At 39.0% G+C, this 17,923-nt stretch overlaps 1 protein-coding gene across 1 annotated transcript; it reads left to right on the top strand.

The window, feature by feature from the left end:
- Positions 1-2,379: 2,379 nt before the first annotated feature.
- rab15 (RAB15, member RAS oncogene family) lies at positions 2,380-17,428 on the top strand. The gene is made up of 7 exons (XM_086167046.1): positions 2,380-2,717; positions 12,160-12,220; positions 12,886-12,946; positions 13,564-13,641; positions 14,090-14,179; positions 15,421-15,486; positions 15,663-17,428. The coding sequence occupies exons 1-7, from the start codon at positions 2,594-2,596 to the stop codon at positions 15,822-15,824; spliced, it is 642 nt and encodes a 213-aa protein (XP_086023172.1). The 5' UTR covers positions 2,380-2,593; the 3' UTR covers positions 15,825-17,428.
- The last annotated feature ends 495 nt before the right edge of the window (positions 17,429-17,923 follow it).

Here is a 17,923-nt window from a genome sequence, read left to right as displayed (position 1 = left end):
CACACCCGCTACGGCGTCTCCAAGGGAACAATCCTTTCGTCGCGCACAAAAACGACAAAGACACAGTTGCCTGCAACGGGTAACACAGCTACAGTATTACATGTTCATGTCTTGCCACCCACGTTATCAAATGGCACTGACGTCAATGTGGTGCAAACACACTTGTACTTTCAAGCGTCAAAACCCGTTATAGGCAGAGTAATTATACCGGAGGTATCGTGACTTATCCTTCAAAATAAAATCAATCTGGTTCTGGGTGGAAAAGTCATTGAAGCCGCAAATTTTGTGTTATTGTTATTGTGATTTCTTTATCTTTATCTTTATCTTTATCTTTATCTTTATCTTTATCTTTATCTTTGTCTTTATCTTTATCTTTATCTTTATCTTTATCTTTATCTTTATCTTTATCTTTATCTTTATCTTTATCTTTATCTTACAGAGTAACTAAGAATAAGAATAAGAATAAGAATGAGAATAAGAACAACTTTATTTATCCCGAAGCAAATTGTTGTGCCAGAGTTTCAATTAAAACATAACAATAATGAATAATAGTATAATTGTATAAACAGTATAAAAAAAGGGTGAGAATAAGAAATACAAAAAAAAAGAAACTATAAAGTGTCAAAGTAACAAGTTAAGGCTATGGAGTGTTTTAAGGTCTTAAGTACAAAGATTTTGAGATCCCCTGCGGCTGAAGGGAGAGGAATTAAAAAGTCTGATAGCCTCATGTAGGAAAGATCTCCCATGGCGTTCAGTGGAGCTTCTTGGTTAGTTCTCTGATATCAGAGAACTAACTGAGTAACTGAGACATTAAATACGTCAAAATCACAATTAATAACACTCACAAAGAAATCAGGCTGACATTGAAAAACGTCTGACACTGTATGTTTGATAACTTCAAGGTCTTTTCAAAACTCTTCCCTGTATGTTATTAATTCTTTTACCAGATATGATTCAAGTATCACAGAGCAAAGTCAAAACACACAACAGTGGATCATTTTGTGGGAGTCACTCGGGTACGATCTTTTCAAACAGGCCTGCAGAAACATTCGGTTTGTGTGACTTCTGTTAAGAAACAGCATTTAGCTTATTCATATCACTGTAACAAATGATTTATACAATTATTGGCCTCTTAAAAGAATGAGATGTTAAATGTAGGCCGAACCAAGATATGAGACTTACAATACATATCATTTCATTTCATCATGAAATCATAGCCGACTGATGAATCAAATTATTATTTTCTTGAAGAATCATTATGTTGAATGATCACAAAATTATCAATAAGTCAAAGAATTGCTATTTTTAAAAAAGGTGTATTTCATCACTGACTGCTTCCTAAACATCCACAATGATTTTGTTAAATGTCCATATTGGACTTCTCCTCTTGGTATATGACTGAGGCAATTAACTGATTACTAAACCAATTGACAATTGGTTTAATCATTTTTAGCTAACCGATTCGATGATAATTGCTGGCTTTTCAAAATTGAATTTGATGCTGCCACCAAAACAAAGTCCATGTCTTGCCAGAAGTAACCTCATAATGATGTGGATGGAAAAGAAAAAAGGAAAAGGAAAAGAATAATCCTCCACTTTCATCTACCCAAAAAAGAAAAAGCAACAACAAAACAAAAAAGTACCTGTTGAAAAAGTGTTTGCTTATTATTTAATTGTCTTTCCTACCTGAGGCTATCAGACTTTTTAATTCCTCTCCCATCTGCCGCAAGAAATCTCACAATCTTAAACCTTAAAAAAATAAAAAAATCTCAACCACTTACTGTAAATTGTAATAATATATCTGCATATCTGTATCTTAACTGTGCAATATTTCACTTCATAACAGCTATATGTACAATATTTTTTCATACTCTTGTGCACTCCTTATCTTTCACTTGGTACCTAAGACTTTAAGACACTTTATAGTCTTCACTTGTTACTTAAGGCACTTTATAGTTTTTGTATTTCTTACCCCCCCCCCCCTTTTTTTTTTACTGTTAATACTGTTCACACAATTTTCTACTATTATTTATTATTGTCATGTTTTTCTTGTTGCTCTGGCACAACAATTTCCTTCAGGATAAATAAAGTTGTTCTTATTCTTACTCTCTTATTTTTAATGCCTTTGAAAATGAAAAGCACAGTATTTCCTTTTTTTTCTGCAATGCATGTTTTTTTTATGTATTTTATCGGATTACATCTAATAATATCTAATGAAAAGTTCAAAAAAATAAAAATAAATCGTGTTTGTGTGGCCAAAATGTTGTCGGATTACATCTAATAATATTTAATGAAAAGTTAAAAAAAGAAATAAATAAATAAACGTTTTTGTGTGGCGACCATGACCGGAAGTTACATTTTCTCAAATAAGAGGCAATTGACGGCGCTCCACCGCACCCACTGGAGGCTGGAGGCTGCCTGGGTACCCGGAGCATCCCCGGCTTGTTTCCCACCGAGCAGCATCAGAGAGGAGAAGGAAGCCCGTTGTCGAGCGCCTAAACAGACATGGGATGCACCAGGTCAGGGATCCGCTATCCATCGTTGAGTTAGCTGACGTTTTCATTTGTGTTTTATTAATTTTTTATTCAACACGATGGCTAAGCAGTACGACGTGCTTTTCCGACTTCTGCTTCTTGGAGATTCCGGGGTCGGCAAAACATGTTTGTTATGCAGATTCACGGACAACGAATTTCACCCGTCTCACATCTCCACCATCGGTAAGCACCCGCGTGGAATTCTCACATTTTAAATATCATTTGGATGCTTTTTCATGATCTCCCATTGATGTCATGGTATCTCCAGGCTGTAGCCAGTGAATTTAATAACCTTTTTATTTATATATTTCATTTTATTTTATTGTTTTTATTTATTCATTCATTCATAAGCCTGATTACAGCAAATTTTGAAACGTATTGCAGTGTTTCTTTTTTTTTGGGGGGGGGCATCCCTGCAGGGTCCAACATTCGCCACCTATGCAGATGAGTTTACCAGCTGCATAGATGGCACACATGGCGGGGGCACTTTAAGCTTACACTTTTATTTCAGATTCACATTTCTTTTCATTTCTCACCAAACTCAATCCTGGTACCATTGGCGTACTAGAGTTTGGTGGCTTGAAGAGAGTAGAAAATTACAGTTTGGATGTCCTCCCTATGATTTGCCATGCAGTTGCTTTTGACACATCATCTTAACAAACAAAAGATGAACATCTTACATAAGAAAATCTTTGCTGTGTGGCTGTTCTTTGAGAAAATGTCAGGAAACAATGAAATCAGTTTGACCAAACAATTTGTACCTGGATGATAATTATGGAAGTATGACTCTTATGTCCAACAAAGGAAAAAAAATGTCATCCTGCCTGTACATGACTAAGCTGGGTCGGGAGAGCTAGGGCTTACTAAGCTTTCCAAATTCACCTTTTTTCCAGTAAATATAAAGTGCAGCATGTCTGTCTGCACCAAAACAAACCCAGCAGTATGAGGATATGTTAAGCAGTATTTTTTATTTTACATCAGTATCTCTCAGGTCTCTTTCTGTGAAAACTGGCCTCGGCTTACTTTGCTTCCTTAGTAGACAAGGGCAAAAGCATACAGATGTTTGTTTTTGTTTTTATCATTTTATTTGCTGGCATCGGGCTGTATTGAAAGCTGGGAAATATGGCTACATGCTGAAGAAGAATGATAAGTGGCTCTTTATTGAAATGTTTACGAATAATGTTGCTGAAGCCAGGTCAAGGTGATGGATTGTGAAGAGATTGATGGGCAGGCAGACACCGGTAAATACACTATGCAGCACAAACAACATTGTAATGTCGCTTTAAATGTCAGTGTAAGTTGTAAATGCATGAAATACGAGTACTTTAAGACTTTCAAGCAGCACTATAATATTGAAATATTGTACTTGTGGTATATCGGCTCCAAAGTAAGTCAGTTATCAGTCAAGCTCCACAGTTGTTTTGTTATTCAGAGACATTATGGGAAAATGAAAGGTGTTATGATTTTTCAGGGAAATCAAGTAAACACCTCACAGGTACGTGAGGCTGAAAGTCATGCTTTTTTTAACCAAGTTCCAGAACCACAGCTGGAATGTGTCACGAATCCAGGTGTTGTGTCCCCGCAGGCAACAGAGTCCTAATGCTTCCGCCGGGAATGAAAAGGTGCGGGGGCACAAGGCTCTGTGTTTTCTCTCAACGGGGGCCTGCAATATTTCAAGATATCCTCCACTGTAAACAAGCCAAACCAACATCCTGGGAGAGAAAGAGTGCAAGAGTGACCACCGTCCCTGCTCTCCTGCGAAGAATCAATAAATTATTTCAGAGCATTTGCGGCGATAGAAATTTTCACCGCCCCCCCTTGTAGGTGACTCCATGATTAATCCAGGAGTTCACACCTGTATGGTGCAAGTTTTCCCCTAACCATCTGAGGATAGGAACTGGTGACTCACGATTAATTTCTCCTTCCATCTCACATCAAGGGAGTTAATTAAATCCAGATGAGCTGTTTAGTCTGATGGAAGTTACGATGAGCTGGTGGGAAGACAGAGACGTCCTGGGAATATTATATTTAGGGTTAGGCGATGAGTGATGCAGATATTTATAGTGTAACGCAAGCTATCACGCCCAAATCTGTTAGCCTTTTTTCTCAGACAACCCCCATCCACCCAACACACACACATACACAAATGCACACATGCGCGCACACACACACACACACACACAGCATGATTTATATCTGTACTTTCAGATGTTTTTTTGATGCTGAAACATAATTCACATGAAGAATGTCTATGCTGAGAGGGAGAACAGCATTCTTTCTATTTCAACTCTGCTAAAGCAGAAGTCTATCTATAGATTCACCGTTGATACTACATCTATAGATTCACCGTTGATACTACATCTATAGATACTATTTTGTTTTCCAAATGCCAAATTTAGTCCTGAACCTAGCTGGGAATTATTACAATTCTATACATTACTTGTTCATTAGCATGAATGATTAAGAATGCAGTTAATTACAAAATTAGATTTAAAAGGATGAAAAAAATATCTTTTTTAAAGCCTTTAAAAATTTTCAGTCTTATCATAATGGAAATGGACCGGTATTGCAATTTTACTATCTATATCAGACACCTGCGTATCATATTCATTGGTTCGCCTTATCACCCAGTCCCACCTTCTCCCATTTATTATACCATCACTGTCAAGCTCCAAGTGATGTATTCAAAGAAACTCACCATGAAGGACTACGAGTGGGTTTGTCTAACCAGAAGTGCCAGAGCAGGAGCTCATATTTTAACATTTCTGACCAGAGGCAGAAACATTACCACTGAAAGTGTGAGCTTTCTGATATTTCGTCATTAAGCAAACAGTGGCTGTATTTGCAATGCTCAGATGTAAACAATTTCACCCAATCTCAAAAATATCTGATGTCAAATTGGCATAAGCCGCAGATGACAGAATTCGCTGAAAGGGAAGACAAACCTAATCTAGCACAAGCCCAATGCCACATTTGATATTATACTTCATTAGATAGGTTGGTAATTTTTACTCCTTTATATTGTTTCACAATACAATCACATTTTACAAGAGATGAAGTCCAAAACAGTGTTAGACAAACACATGGACTCTTTTTCTATTGGCTTTCTGATTGATGAGATTGATTGAGTCCTATCACTTTCTCTTCAGGCATCAGCTACATTGTCCCCAGAGAATAGGGAGGGGGTTATAGGTACTTTTAGGCTTTATTTCTGATGAGAAAAAGTGACAAGTAAGTCTACCTCTGAGGTTGTTGTTAAGCCTCTTGTTAAGCCCGATGATACTGATGAGGTGTTTTATTGATTTGGAATAATAACCCATCAGAGTCAATCCATACCGGACATATAATCAGAGCATTGATTGGCTGAAATCTATAATAAGAAATGCATTAATTCCGCTCATATGTAAATGTTTGTCCAAAGGTAAATGTTGCTATCAAAACATTTGAATCTTATTTTATAGAAATATCTGCTAATTTTTCATTGGTTATCAACACATTTCTGATTATCTTATTCAGTTTTTTTAAAGATTTTTTTCAAAAAATCATGCTTTTTTTTTTTTTTTTTTTTTTTTGACTAGTTTATGGTACTCATACACGGCAAGAGATGCTTTCCTCACTTTAAAGGTGAGTTATTGATTCATCTCACTCATGACACCTTCCATATAATTTTAAAACAAGTGAATTTATTTTTGAAAAGTACCAAAACAGTAATCTTGTCTTTAAACATATCTTAAAAAATCCAAAATATGGCATCGCTTCTATCGTTACAATAGTGATCAGGATTCTAGCTATTAAGAGATACAGAAGGGTATAGCACAGATCAGCGATAGTCAGTCAATGTCACCTTTATCCCTGTAGCTTGCAGGACATTGCAGCAGGCAGATTAAAATCAACAAGCTGAAAAATGATGGGTTTTGAAAGTGCTTTCTATACCTTTTTTTCAGCAGCTATTTGGTTTTATTTGAGCAGCTCTCTTCCTTTCTCTCTCTCTCTCTTGCTCACTGCCCCTGAGTGCTCATCTCTGTCACAGAATAGCAGCTCTGGAGTTGATTTAGTGATGGCCATCAGTCACACCTTCCAGTTCTAACCTTCCTCTGCACCTCTGTCTGTGGACTCCTCCCAGTTGTCATAATGTCTCTGAAGGCCCTTATATTGTAACTCAGTGAGTCAGCTACGACAACGGTGCTATGAATGTCTCACCCCGCTACATACTTGACCCACAGCTGCCAGGTTGCCTCATTAGAGGCAGAGGGCCTAAGCCTGGATCGCAGCATCTGCAATACCTATCCGGTGCTGGAGCATTTGTCCAGGAAATTCAAGGCTTTGTCACTGCTTTCCGGGAATAGAAGATCGAATCCTCTCTTCCTGGGTTGCAGGTTTTATCCTGTTTGCTCACCACCTACTTTGAAGGATGTGTTTTTTAAAAAAAGTAAGTGCTGAACTCAGGAAGCTGCCTGGCATGCCATACAGTAACAGGATTTGGTGGAGACAGTCAAATAATCAAATACAGCAGGGCTGTTGTCCTGCTGTATACAAATATACTGTAAATACACACACACATGCATATATATTACATATATATGTTTTAGCTCTGGTACTTGAGATGAAAAAGAGTGTGGACCCTGTCATTCTAGATTTTAAAGACATTTGGCACGAATTCTACTGAAAAAAAAAGATGGCCTAATAACCGTAGCTGTTGACAGTTGCAGTCTCAGATGTCGGACCTTTTCCCCGATGAGTGTGTGTCAGACCCAGAAGATCTATTTTCCTGTCCATTAGCAAGTCTGCCACAGTTGCCTGCATGACGCTGATATGTTGCTGGCTAATCCACATTCATACTGGAAATCAGACTGGTTAGCGTTTGTAATGTACCCATTAGTTTAAGTATGGCTCTTACTCCTGTCCAATCAACAGCAGCCTTCCTCCTTTGTCCACCCAGCCATTGTTACCGTCTCCCTCCAAAGTGTGGAGGCTTGAATTTTTGAATTATAACTTTTCTAAGCTTTGGCAGAACATGTATTCCTCAGCAAACCTGCACACCTATAGCAGTGTGGCCTGGGGCGATATCCAGATGGCGAGCACCAAGGTTTTTTCTTTTCCTTCTGTGAAGGCAAGATGTGTCACAGCTGTCAATTTTAGTGAGGAGTAATAGGACGGTCCTCATATTATATTCTGCAACATTAGAAAAGAGAAGATGTAGTTATCATTGACATCACAATGGTTGCCAACACTGGACACCAATGCATAGATGCATACATTTTAATGGACAATAGATCACAATATTTAACCCCAAAAATAGGTCCTAGCTATTGATCTTGTGTTGAACTAACACCTTAAAGTAATGAGGATTGAAAGTATCTCTTTTTATGTTTGCTGCTTGGCAAAAATGGGACGAACCATCACAATCCTTATTATCGTGTTTTTTTTCCCCAATACGTGAAGAAAAGCAAAATAGTTACAGTCATATCTGTCGTAATATTTGAAAAATATTCTTGATTTCACCAGATGTCTGTTCATTATCCTTAAACTCTGCAAAGTTGCATGGCCCTACACAATTATGCTTGAGACTATAACCAAAAAAAAACACATTTAAAGTATATGGAGAATAAACAACAAAAACATTGGAAAATGAATTCATCAAATATTCTTTTTGTCCAGAAAATGTATCAATTTGGCAATTATTTACCATAAGCACAATTAAGAGAGGGATATATTTGAAGGAAGACTGAAACGTGACTTAAAAATCTGTGAGGAATTACCTTTTATATATATATATATAAATATATATATGTGTGTGTGTGTGTGTGTGTATATGTATATATATATATATATATATATATCAATATCAATCAACAAAGGCAAGCAATACTTTGAACGGGGGGCTAGTTGAAGTAAACAAACAAAAGCCCTGTGGCATTCAGGAGGGAAACTGCGTAGGTAACTGCACTCAGACACTCAGTAGCATTGGTAAACACATGCCATTGAGAACATTTATGGGGTGGTGAAAACACAATGCGCACCTCCCTGGGTAGGCTGGCTGCCAGAGGTTGGTTGCCAACTGGAAAATCTACCTGAAAAACCTGCCTGCCTGGATGCTGAGGACCCTTCCAAGCTAAAAAGCGGGAAATACTGGAGAGTGACAAGACACGATTGTAGGGGTTGTTGTCAGCAACATGGAATTTCTTAATTTAGTTTTAGTTTTCAAAGTGAAGGGTTCACTGAGACGAAGATGAAGGCTTGAACATTGATGTGCCACCACACAGAAGCCGGCTTATGCTTCCAGTGGGATGTTTGTGGGGTTTCTCTCAAAGACCATTTTGCACGACCCCAAGCCTGTGGTCTGTGCACATTATCCCATTTCACGTATGAGCAGTGAAGACACTGGTGCTGTCCAGACCTGCACTGTACAACAGACAAATAGAGGTTAGGTGGAATCAGGATGCAACCAGCCATTTTACGTGCACGGATGGCAAAGTGGCAGATCTGCAATTCAGAGGCGAGCTCCCATTTTTCAAAATGGTCCTGTTAAGGCAGAAGGATCATGTCTTTGTTATGAGATATAAGAAATCATTATGCTGCGTACAGAGTTCACATCGAGAATGTTAGCCACTGCCAGAAAAGATCATTTGAGATGGACGAGAAGTATACAGCCATTCACCATTATTCACAGTTTCCACAGTGCACCAGCAAAGCAGAGTGGGCTGTAAGGACAGTCAAATAATTCAGTGACACTTCATCAACCGTCCACACTGCTCCTCAGGCAAATGGATTCTCTCCCTCTGAGCTTGGGTTCATTCAAGTCCAATTATTTATTTTAAAGAACAATGGGGAACAACAGCAATAACATAGATAGGCTCTAAGGCAGGGGTGTCAAACATACGGCCGCAAAAGGGTTCGACCAGACCCGCAGGATAATTTGAAAGTGAAAAAATGCATAAAAGACAAGGATTTATTTATTTTGTATTAAATGCAATTCAAACATTTTCCGCTAGGGGGCGCACTATTTTGGTCAGAGTAGACAGCAATCTGCATCACTGAGACGGACCAATCAGCAGACGTTATCAATATACCACCTGCTGCTTGTTTGTTATGACGTTTTTTCTACCCTGTTCTCTGCCTCCCCGCTACGTCCTCATTAGCCAAAATGTCGTTATCAAAATAGAAAAGTAGTTAAAGAGTGTAGAATTTTCAAAGAAAAATTGACTACGTCCTTTTACGGAGAAACCTTTGTGCTTGGCGTGTTTGCAACAAGTTTCGGTATTTAAAGAATATAATATACGGCGCCACTACGAGACTCATCACAGCGAAAAATATGACAGCTTTCAAAGACAACTGAGAAGAGATAAGATCAACGAATTGCTGGCGGGTCTGAGGAAACAGCGTCCACTTTCACCCACAGCCGAGAAATCAGCGAAGCAGCGGTAAAAGCCAGCTAGCTAATTGCTAGCGAAAATGTGCAATTTAACGTTAGTCACCAGCTTCACTACAAACGAGTATGATGGAATTCTACTGTTCATGCAACTCCATACATTTTCAGTATGTATTGTATGTGTATGCATGTTTCATGTATGACGTTTACACATTTACAGGACAGGTGAATACTCACATCCTTACACATTTAATAGCACTCTTTTTAGTTTGTAGGGTGTAGGCAGGGATTCAATTTAGACTTTATATGCACATGTGTAAATGGTTTAAAAATCCCTTTCTTTATAAGTCTCATTTAATCTTAAAGTGCATTACTATATTTTTCAATACCAATTACTTGTTAAAGTTTTGTGCCTTTGTACGATCAGTGGGCTCGCATGATCACATGATTGCAATGCATACATGTGAATGATCAGTAAATTGCACTTTTGTCTAAGGAAATATGAGGTGTTTCATGAAATGTTTTGTAAAAGGATTGTTCATGAAATTTCAAGATTTTCCATATGTCCTTGTACTTCTTTACACCAAAACAGAGGAACAATATGACATTTTGGTTATATATTGCTGAGTATGCTATTATTTTAATGGTCCGGCCCACCTGACATCGAAGTGGCCTGCGATGAGAAATGAGTTTGACACCCCTGTTCTAAGGGCTTTGCAATCCTTTTTAATTATGACCCTCAACACAGGTGGGGAATCAACTACCCCAAAGACTTGGGACTTGGGAAAAAAATCTCAGGAAATCTCAATCTCAAGAAAAACTCAATTACAGTTTAGATGCTCAATTGCAAAGGTTTCAACAGTTGTGCTTAAAAGTATCCATAAAGGGAAATATTTCTAAAGCCAATGATACACTTGAAATAGAATTTTCATTAAGGATATTATGCATATTCTGAATTTTGAATGAGTAGATTGGGATGAAACTTCTGGCAGGTTCAACCAGCAGATGTTGGTCCTGGTGTTGGATAGCCTTCCAGCTGGCTTATGACAGAAAGCTGGCCCCTTTGACCCCCCCTGCCTCGAGGCGAGGCAGGCCACTGTACACCCTGCCGACCTTTCGCTTGGCCCGAATTCTCTCCCGGTCAAAGGCCTCTTAGGGTTGCCTCTTAAATAAGACCTTACACCAATGAGTCAGGGAGCTGCAGCCTCCTCCAAGGCAAGGGCAGTTTAAAACAACCTGCCTGAGCTGGTTCATGCGCCAAGTGGTTTCGCAATAATACAGCTCAAAACATCCAGTCACCCTCAACGGCATGACTCAATAGATGCCTCCCTGCCAGCAGAGCCCACTGTGACACACGGGGGTCGGACTGTGGGGTTAAATGAGCCGAACTATTAATTGATTTCATGGGGATTATGTGATCTGGAGGAGCTGGTGGTTTTGCTTTTTAACGACTTAACTCCATTAGTCTGTGGAAGCGGCCATGAGGAGGAGAAGGAAGAGGAAAGAAAAGAAAAGAAAAGAAAAATGAAATATAATGAAACAGTCTTATTTGGTTTAATTATCCCAGAGGGGGTAGGTCGAACTCGCAATTAGATATCCATAATAAAAGATACACAAAGAAACCCAGTCCCAAACACACAGAGCTGGACTTTCGGATTAATTCATTTACTTTGCAAATTTTCTATTTTCTTTGAAGTGTCTATACATTTCAGAGCATTTGCATGCTCAAGTTGTCATTGACATTGTTTTACTGTGTTTGGTGATTTGCTTTGCGATGCATTTTCCGTCCTGCGGCCTCAAGGGGATCCCATGCAAACGAATGCTAACCGTGTCATTTTTTTAATTAGAAAACGAAAAAGCCAGAACTTCTGATGACATGTATTAAATTCTGCCACCAGCATTATCATACAACATTAAGACTCTTATTTCTAATCATTTTCACCAATATCTGGGGCAGTTTTTGAAGTTGGGTGCAGGACTAGTCTGCTCTCTCTGTTAACACCATCGCCCATGACTAAAGTGGGAGTGGCCCTTCGTGCTCCACCCCTCCATCCCGGCATCCATCCTTCTCCATGTTATTAAGCTTTTGTAGATACTGATAACTATCTGTCTTTTTGGAGAGCATGCTGGTTAATTGATTTCAGTGACTGGGGTTGATCTGTGAATAGTAACCCACAGCTCCCTTTGTTCTGGATTCATATACATAATTCCCAGCTCCTCTGTGTAATGTTACTCTCACTGTCTTGTCTCTTGTAGGGGTCGACTTCAAAATGAAGACACTGTTGATAGATGGTGTCAAAGTACGGATACAGATATGGTAAGCCAGCAGTGTGGGTGAAATGTTGTACACCTTTTTTAACATATTGAATGAAAATGTTATTGCACGATTACACCAGCTAACAAGTCAGAGAAGTAATAAGGTAACCCTAATTTTTATCCATTTATGTGCAGGAGTAAACCAAATGCAAGAAAAATCCTGCCCCCTGTTGTGGTTTTGGGCCAACATTTTTTATTATATTATTTTTGTAATGCATTTTTTTGCTGTTTGTTGGCAATACAATAAGGTATGACCGTGGTGCTTGTTGCATTCCAATTTGCCTGCTTCTAAACACACTTTAACAGCACCTGTAAAAGAAATTGAGATGTTTTTCAACATTTGAAAGCTGATCAGCTCAAGTCTCCTGCATTGTTGCAATTTTACAAGCAGGGGATGACTCCACTTTATGTCAAATATTTGAAATATTTCTTAAAAAATGTCATTATTTCTCATTATATTTACTACCTAAAAACACATTTTCTTCACAAAACTATATCAATTATAGTTCCCAGTCTCCATTACAGTGTGATGTTGTTCTTAATAACAAATTAAGCTCCCATTTAGTCCGAACAGGGAAAGCTGCAGGTTGCGGTTTCTTTGTCATAACCAAAAAGTCAGACAGTTTCTCGATCAGATGTGTCTGCTTGTTCTTGTGTTCTCTGTAGGGACACTGCAGGGCAGGAAAGGTACCAGACCATCACTAAGCAGTACTACAGACGAGCACAGGTACAGTTTCCACTGTAGCTGAAAATGGTTTTCCACACATTATGTAATATTACCACCACCTGCTGTAACATAGTACTGTGGATGCCACTGGGGCCAGAGGCGAAACCAGTTCCAGTCAAACCAAGTCAAGTTACAGATGATTTCATTTCTATTTTATTGCCCTTAGAAATACAACTATCTCCTAATTCCAATTGAAACTGTGACAATAGATTGGTCACACCTTTGAGAGTAAGTCATATCCATCACTCTTGGCCCATTCAGATTCTGCAGCGCTCTTGGAGACAGAGGAACCTCATGTTTCAGAGCCTTGAAATAGTAAGGGAAACCGAGAGATGCACATACATACTACAATAAAAGCGAAAACCACATTTGTACCTGTCTGCTTAAGCAAAATTTTACCAAAGTCTTCAAAATATTCCTTCATATTCAACTCCTGATGCAGAGCCAACTCATACAATCAGACTTTCAATGAGCTCTGTTTATAATTTACAATAGAATTGTGAAAGCATCCTCCTGAAGCCAGACCCTGAAATACACAATTTTCAGAAAGAAAGGGAGAACAATGTAGTTTTAGTTCAAGTTTTTTGTAAGATAGAACAGAGATGCTTTCTCTTCAGGGCATTTTCCTGGTGTATGACATCACGAGCGAGCGGTCCTTTCAACACATCATGAAGTGGGCGAGCGATGTGGACGAGGTGAGCCAAAGGGTGAAGTGGACTCAGGTTAATAAAAAATGTATCTTGATATAGAGGAGCCGAACCCAAAATGTCCTGATGACTGCTTTTTTTTTCAAGTGCTTTTCATATCCGAGAGATGAGTATCCATCATCACTTTTTCCCCCCAGCAGTCATCTCAGACTACTGGTCTTACACTGCTGTCTCATCTGAACTATTTATTCATTATGGACCTCATTTCCTTAAGAGGTGTGTCCAAATATATACTTTATTGATCCAGGCACGCACTCCACTTACTTTTATTCTCATTTCCTGAACAATGTCTCGCCTGTGTCCTTCCCCGTCTCCTGACATTTCAAGTCTCTTCAGTTCCTCTCTCTTTTAATTCTGCTTTTTCTTTAAATTCCAGTCTTCTATTTCTCAATAACTCATAATTACTCCTCATATCCGCATGGCACACTCCTGTTAGTACGCGCCCGACAAGGTCCAGAAGATTCTTGTTGGGAACAAGTCCGATGAAGTGGACAAAAGGCAGGTGCCTATGGAGCAAGGGATCAAGGTGGGTCGGCCAGAGGTTGGCTGAAGTTACACATGTCAGGTTATGAGTTAATGTGGTGAGAAATACATGAAATATTGTATGTGTGATGTAAAAATTTGCTTTTATTATTACCCGGTGAAGCAATTGATTATTAGTAACCCAAGGGACCTGTTTTTCATTTTTATCTTAATAACGTGTACATTGTACACATCACAAATATAGTTATAGTTTCAAATGAAGTGAGCAAATGTTCGTTAAATGCAACAGAATGTGGAGATTATGCTAATACAAACAGATTAGTCTGATTATCTAACTAACAGATGCTAGTTGGCAGAACCTTGTTTCCTTTTCCTGTTTACTTTCTCTGCATGTTCTACATTTTTGCTTCTAAAAGTTGTTCTTTTTCCAGTTCTTTTACTTTGAAGATTTATTGTGTTGCGTAACTATCAACTTTTATTTTGGTGATTTTGTTTCCCTTTCGGCTCCAGTTAGTTGCTGTCATCAACTGTCCTCATGCAAATCTTCCTCATGTAAATCTTTTGTTCCTCATTTCTATCCAATCACCTTCGTTCCTGCCTTTTTATCCCGCATTGTGTTGTCGGATAAGATTTGCATTTTTGAGTTCTGAATAAAGAACTGAAAAAAGTTGTCTATTTCACTTAAGCTGTCTGCCTCCTGCATTTAAGTCCTTTTGCTTCTACACACTAGAACACAGCCTTCGGTCTTCTTGGACCAGTAACTTGCCCAATTTATGCCAGTTTGGTTAAAATTATGCTGTCATCATTAACTTAAAGGGTTAATAAAGTAAACTACAGTTAATCTGATCTAATCTAGTCTCTTAACTCTGTGCTGGTTTGTCTGTATGATGTTGTGTTATGACAAGTGATCTAGTTCGGTTAATGTCACCAGACAGTAGTAATAATGTGCTTGAGGTTAAAAAATATTGCATCAAAAGCTCATCATGTTTCCCGTAGGCATTATAAGCTTATGTAAAAATGTTATTCGACCGTCTCATTCTATGAATAGTGGCTCTATCTATAAGTTTTCCATACAGGATAGTTCAGCAGGCTTTAGTCATTTTTTATTCCGTAATAACTTCCAAGGAACTCGATGCAAAGAGATGACATCGTTAAAAGCAATGCAAGAAAAGACACATTTTCCATTGAACACAACTGTTGGCTGGCTGAGCCTGTTAAAGAGGAAACAGCAAGTTAGACTCTCAGGAGAGGAAAATATTCATGCCATTCTCATCTTCCTTCCAGCTGGCCAAAGCTTACGGAATGGACTTTTTCGAGACAAGTGCCTTCACCAACCACAATATAACAGAGGTGAGGTGATCTGCACAGCCACTGCTCTGGATGATGTCAAGATCTGTCAGGCCCAAGTAGGCTGTGGTACTAAGAGGAAAGAAATGCACACAGAAATAATATTATTAGGGCAGGAAATGTCTGTAAAATGGCATATGTGTCTTATCTTATCTCCCTCTTATTTGTTTCCGCCCAAGACGTTCACGAGATTGGCCGAGCAGGTGCTGGCAGCCAATAAAAAGGATCTGGACCTTCTCCGGATGTCTGTTAATGACGAGCTCAATATTGCTGCTCTGGAGGAAGAGGAGGGACTCTGTGACACCATGTTGGGTGACCAAGGCAAAGGCTGCTGGTGTTGAAGAACATTGACATTTATTTGGGCTGAAAATAATTATCACCAGACACTTTGCACTTTTTTGGAAAACATGTTGCCTGGGATTTACCGGAGTGAACAGGCAGACAAGCCATGTTGGAGGATCGCAGCTGCATCTTAGAGGGCATAGACGGAACAGTTTTGCAACAAAGTGCCAAGTTTGTGGTGAAATAACGAAACCATGGTCCAGATGTCAGGTTTTCTCAGTTGAACACTAAGCTCATAGTCAGAAGCACTAACTCTCGCTCAGCTCTGTGCATCTCTGCAGCTGTCAAGGTCAATTCTGAGTCACGAGCATCCAGTTAAGATTCTTTATGGACATAGAGAAGGGTTACATTATGAGTGGGGGACTGACAAAAACCCAGGGCTGGATGCTGAGTTTAAAATAAAAAGTTTCGAAGTCTTTATTTCATTTGATCGCTTCAGTTAAATTATTTATTCATTATTATTATTGTTATTATTGTTATTATTATTATTGGACTTTCATGATCTTCTAAACCTCCAGGCATGGCACAGGGCACAATTATCATTTTAGGAACCAGGACCTCTAAACCTGAAATCCCCAAATGCAGAGGATGAAAAATGACTTGTAACTATCTTCTTCAGACTTGAAACTTTTATCAGTGTATGTAATGGATTTTACATATGCTCACAGCTTTTCAACTAGAGCAGTGTTTCCCCACCTTTTTTGAGCCACGGCACATATTTTACTTTAGAAAAATCACAGCACACCACCAAATAAATATGTCACCAACATTTTTACTGAAATAGAACAAAACTGCTTTCTCAATTTACTTAATTTTAAAAACATCTAATTGTTCTGCCTGTCACTGAATCCTGCCCACATAGTCAGACGTACAAAGACACATTATTTGCGTTGAAAAAATTATTTTGGACCAATCAGGTGAAGGCAGTTTTCCATGTAACACTTGATGATCTCTCACTGCATACTAATGGTTGGGAAACACTGACCTAGAGGACAACAGATGTTATTGCAAGGGGTTACCACAGGGATGTGCTAACTGCAAGAGCAAAATAGGACAACAACCACTCAGAGCCAGCCAGTTATGCAGTATTGTTTATTTAGTTATTTATTTTTCTATTCATTGAGTTATTTACTTATCTATCCATCTATATTTGCAGTTATTTATCAATTAATGTATTGTAGGGGGCAGGCGCAAAAGGCTTCCTTAGATGGTATGAAAGGACACAAAATATATGCATCTGTTTCTGGTATTTTTCACGTGTTATTTACATTCTATTATTGGCAAGGCACTCAGTTTACATACCTCCATAATAATTTACTGTAATTTCCCATCACATTGTCCATTTGGGGAGGCAACTTCTCTACAGCAAGACAGAAGTTGTTTAATTTGATAGTTGCGTAATATCATGAAACACAGATGGATGGTTAATTGACCATTGCATTGTAAATACCAGGTTTTACAGAACATTCTGCACTGCTAAAATCATGGGCAGTATACCATGATGCATAATGCATAACCTTTAAGTGGCTGTCAAAAAAAAAACACAAAGATATTCTGGAAGATGTGAAATATTCCTCCTGTGAATATAACACTGTCACACCCTCTCCCATCTTCTCAGACTTAATCTTTCCAGTCGAGATTTCACGTCTCTCTTTTTCCACGACCCTCTTGAGACTTAACAAGGACAAGTGATTTTGCATGCTTTTCGAAAATTCTACTATTGGAACTTCAGTCAAACTGAGGAAGGAGCTCTTATTGGGCCTGTCTGGCCTGTGGGGCTCTGGAGGCAGCTGACAGCCACCGGCAGGCCAAGCGGCATGCAGCTTTGGTGGTTGCCAAGACGAAAACTCAGGTGTGGGAGGGGTTCGGGGAGACCATGAAGAATGACTTCTGGTGGGCGCCGAGGAGATTCTGGTCCACCATCCGGCGGTTCAGGAGGGGGAAGCAATGCTCCGTGAACACTGTGTACAGTGGGAGCAGGGCGGTGCTGATCTCAACTCGAGACGTTGTAGATCGGTAGCAGGAATACTTCCGGGACCTCCTCAATCCTGTTGACATGCCTTCCAATGAGGAAGCAGAGCCTTTTGGACTCTGGAGC

This window comes from Fistularia commersonii, chromosome 20, assembly GCF_037954325.1.
Source record: "Fistularia commersonii isolate RoL2024-O1a breed Wild chromosome 20, RoL_Fcom_v1.0, whole genome shotgun sequence".
NCBI lineage: Eukaryota > Metazoa > Chordata > Actinopteri > Syngnathiformes > Fistulariidae > Fistularia > Fistularia commersonii.
This window is presented reverse-complemented; position numbering and strand designations above follow the sequence as displayed.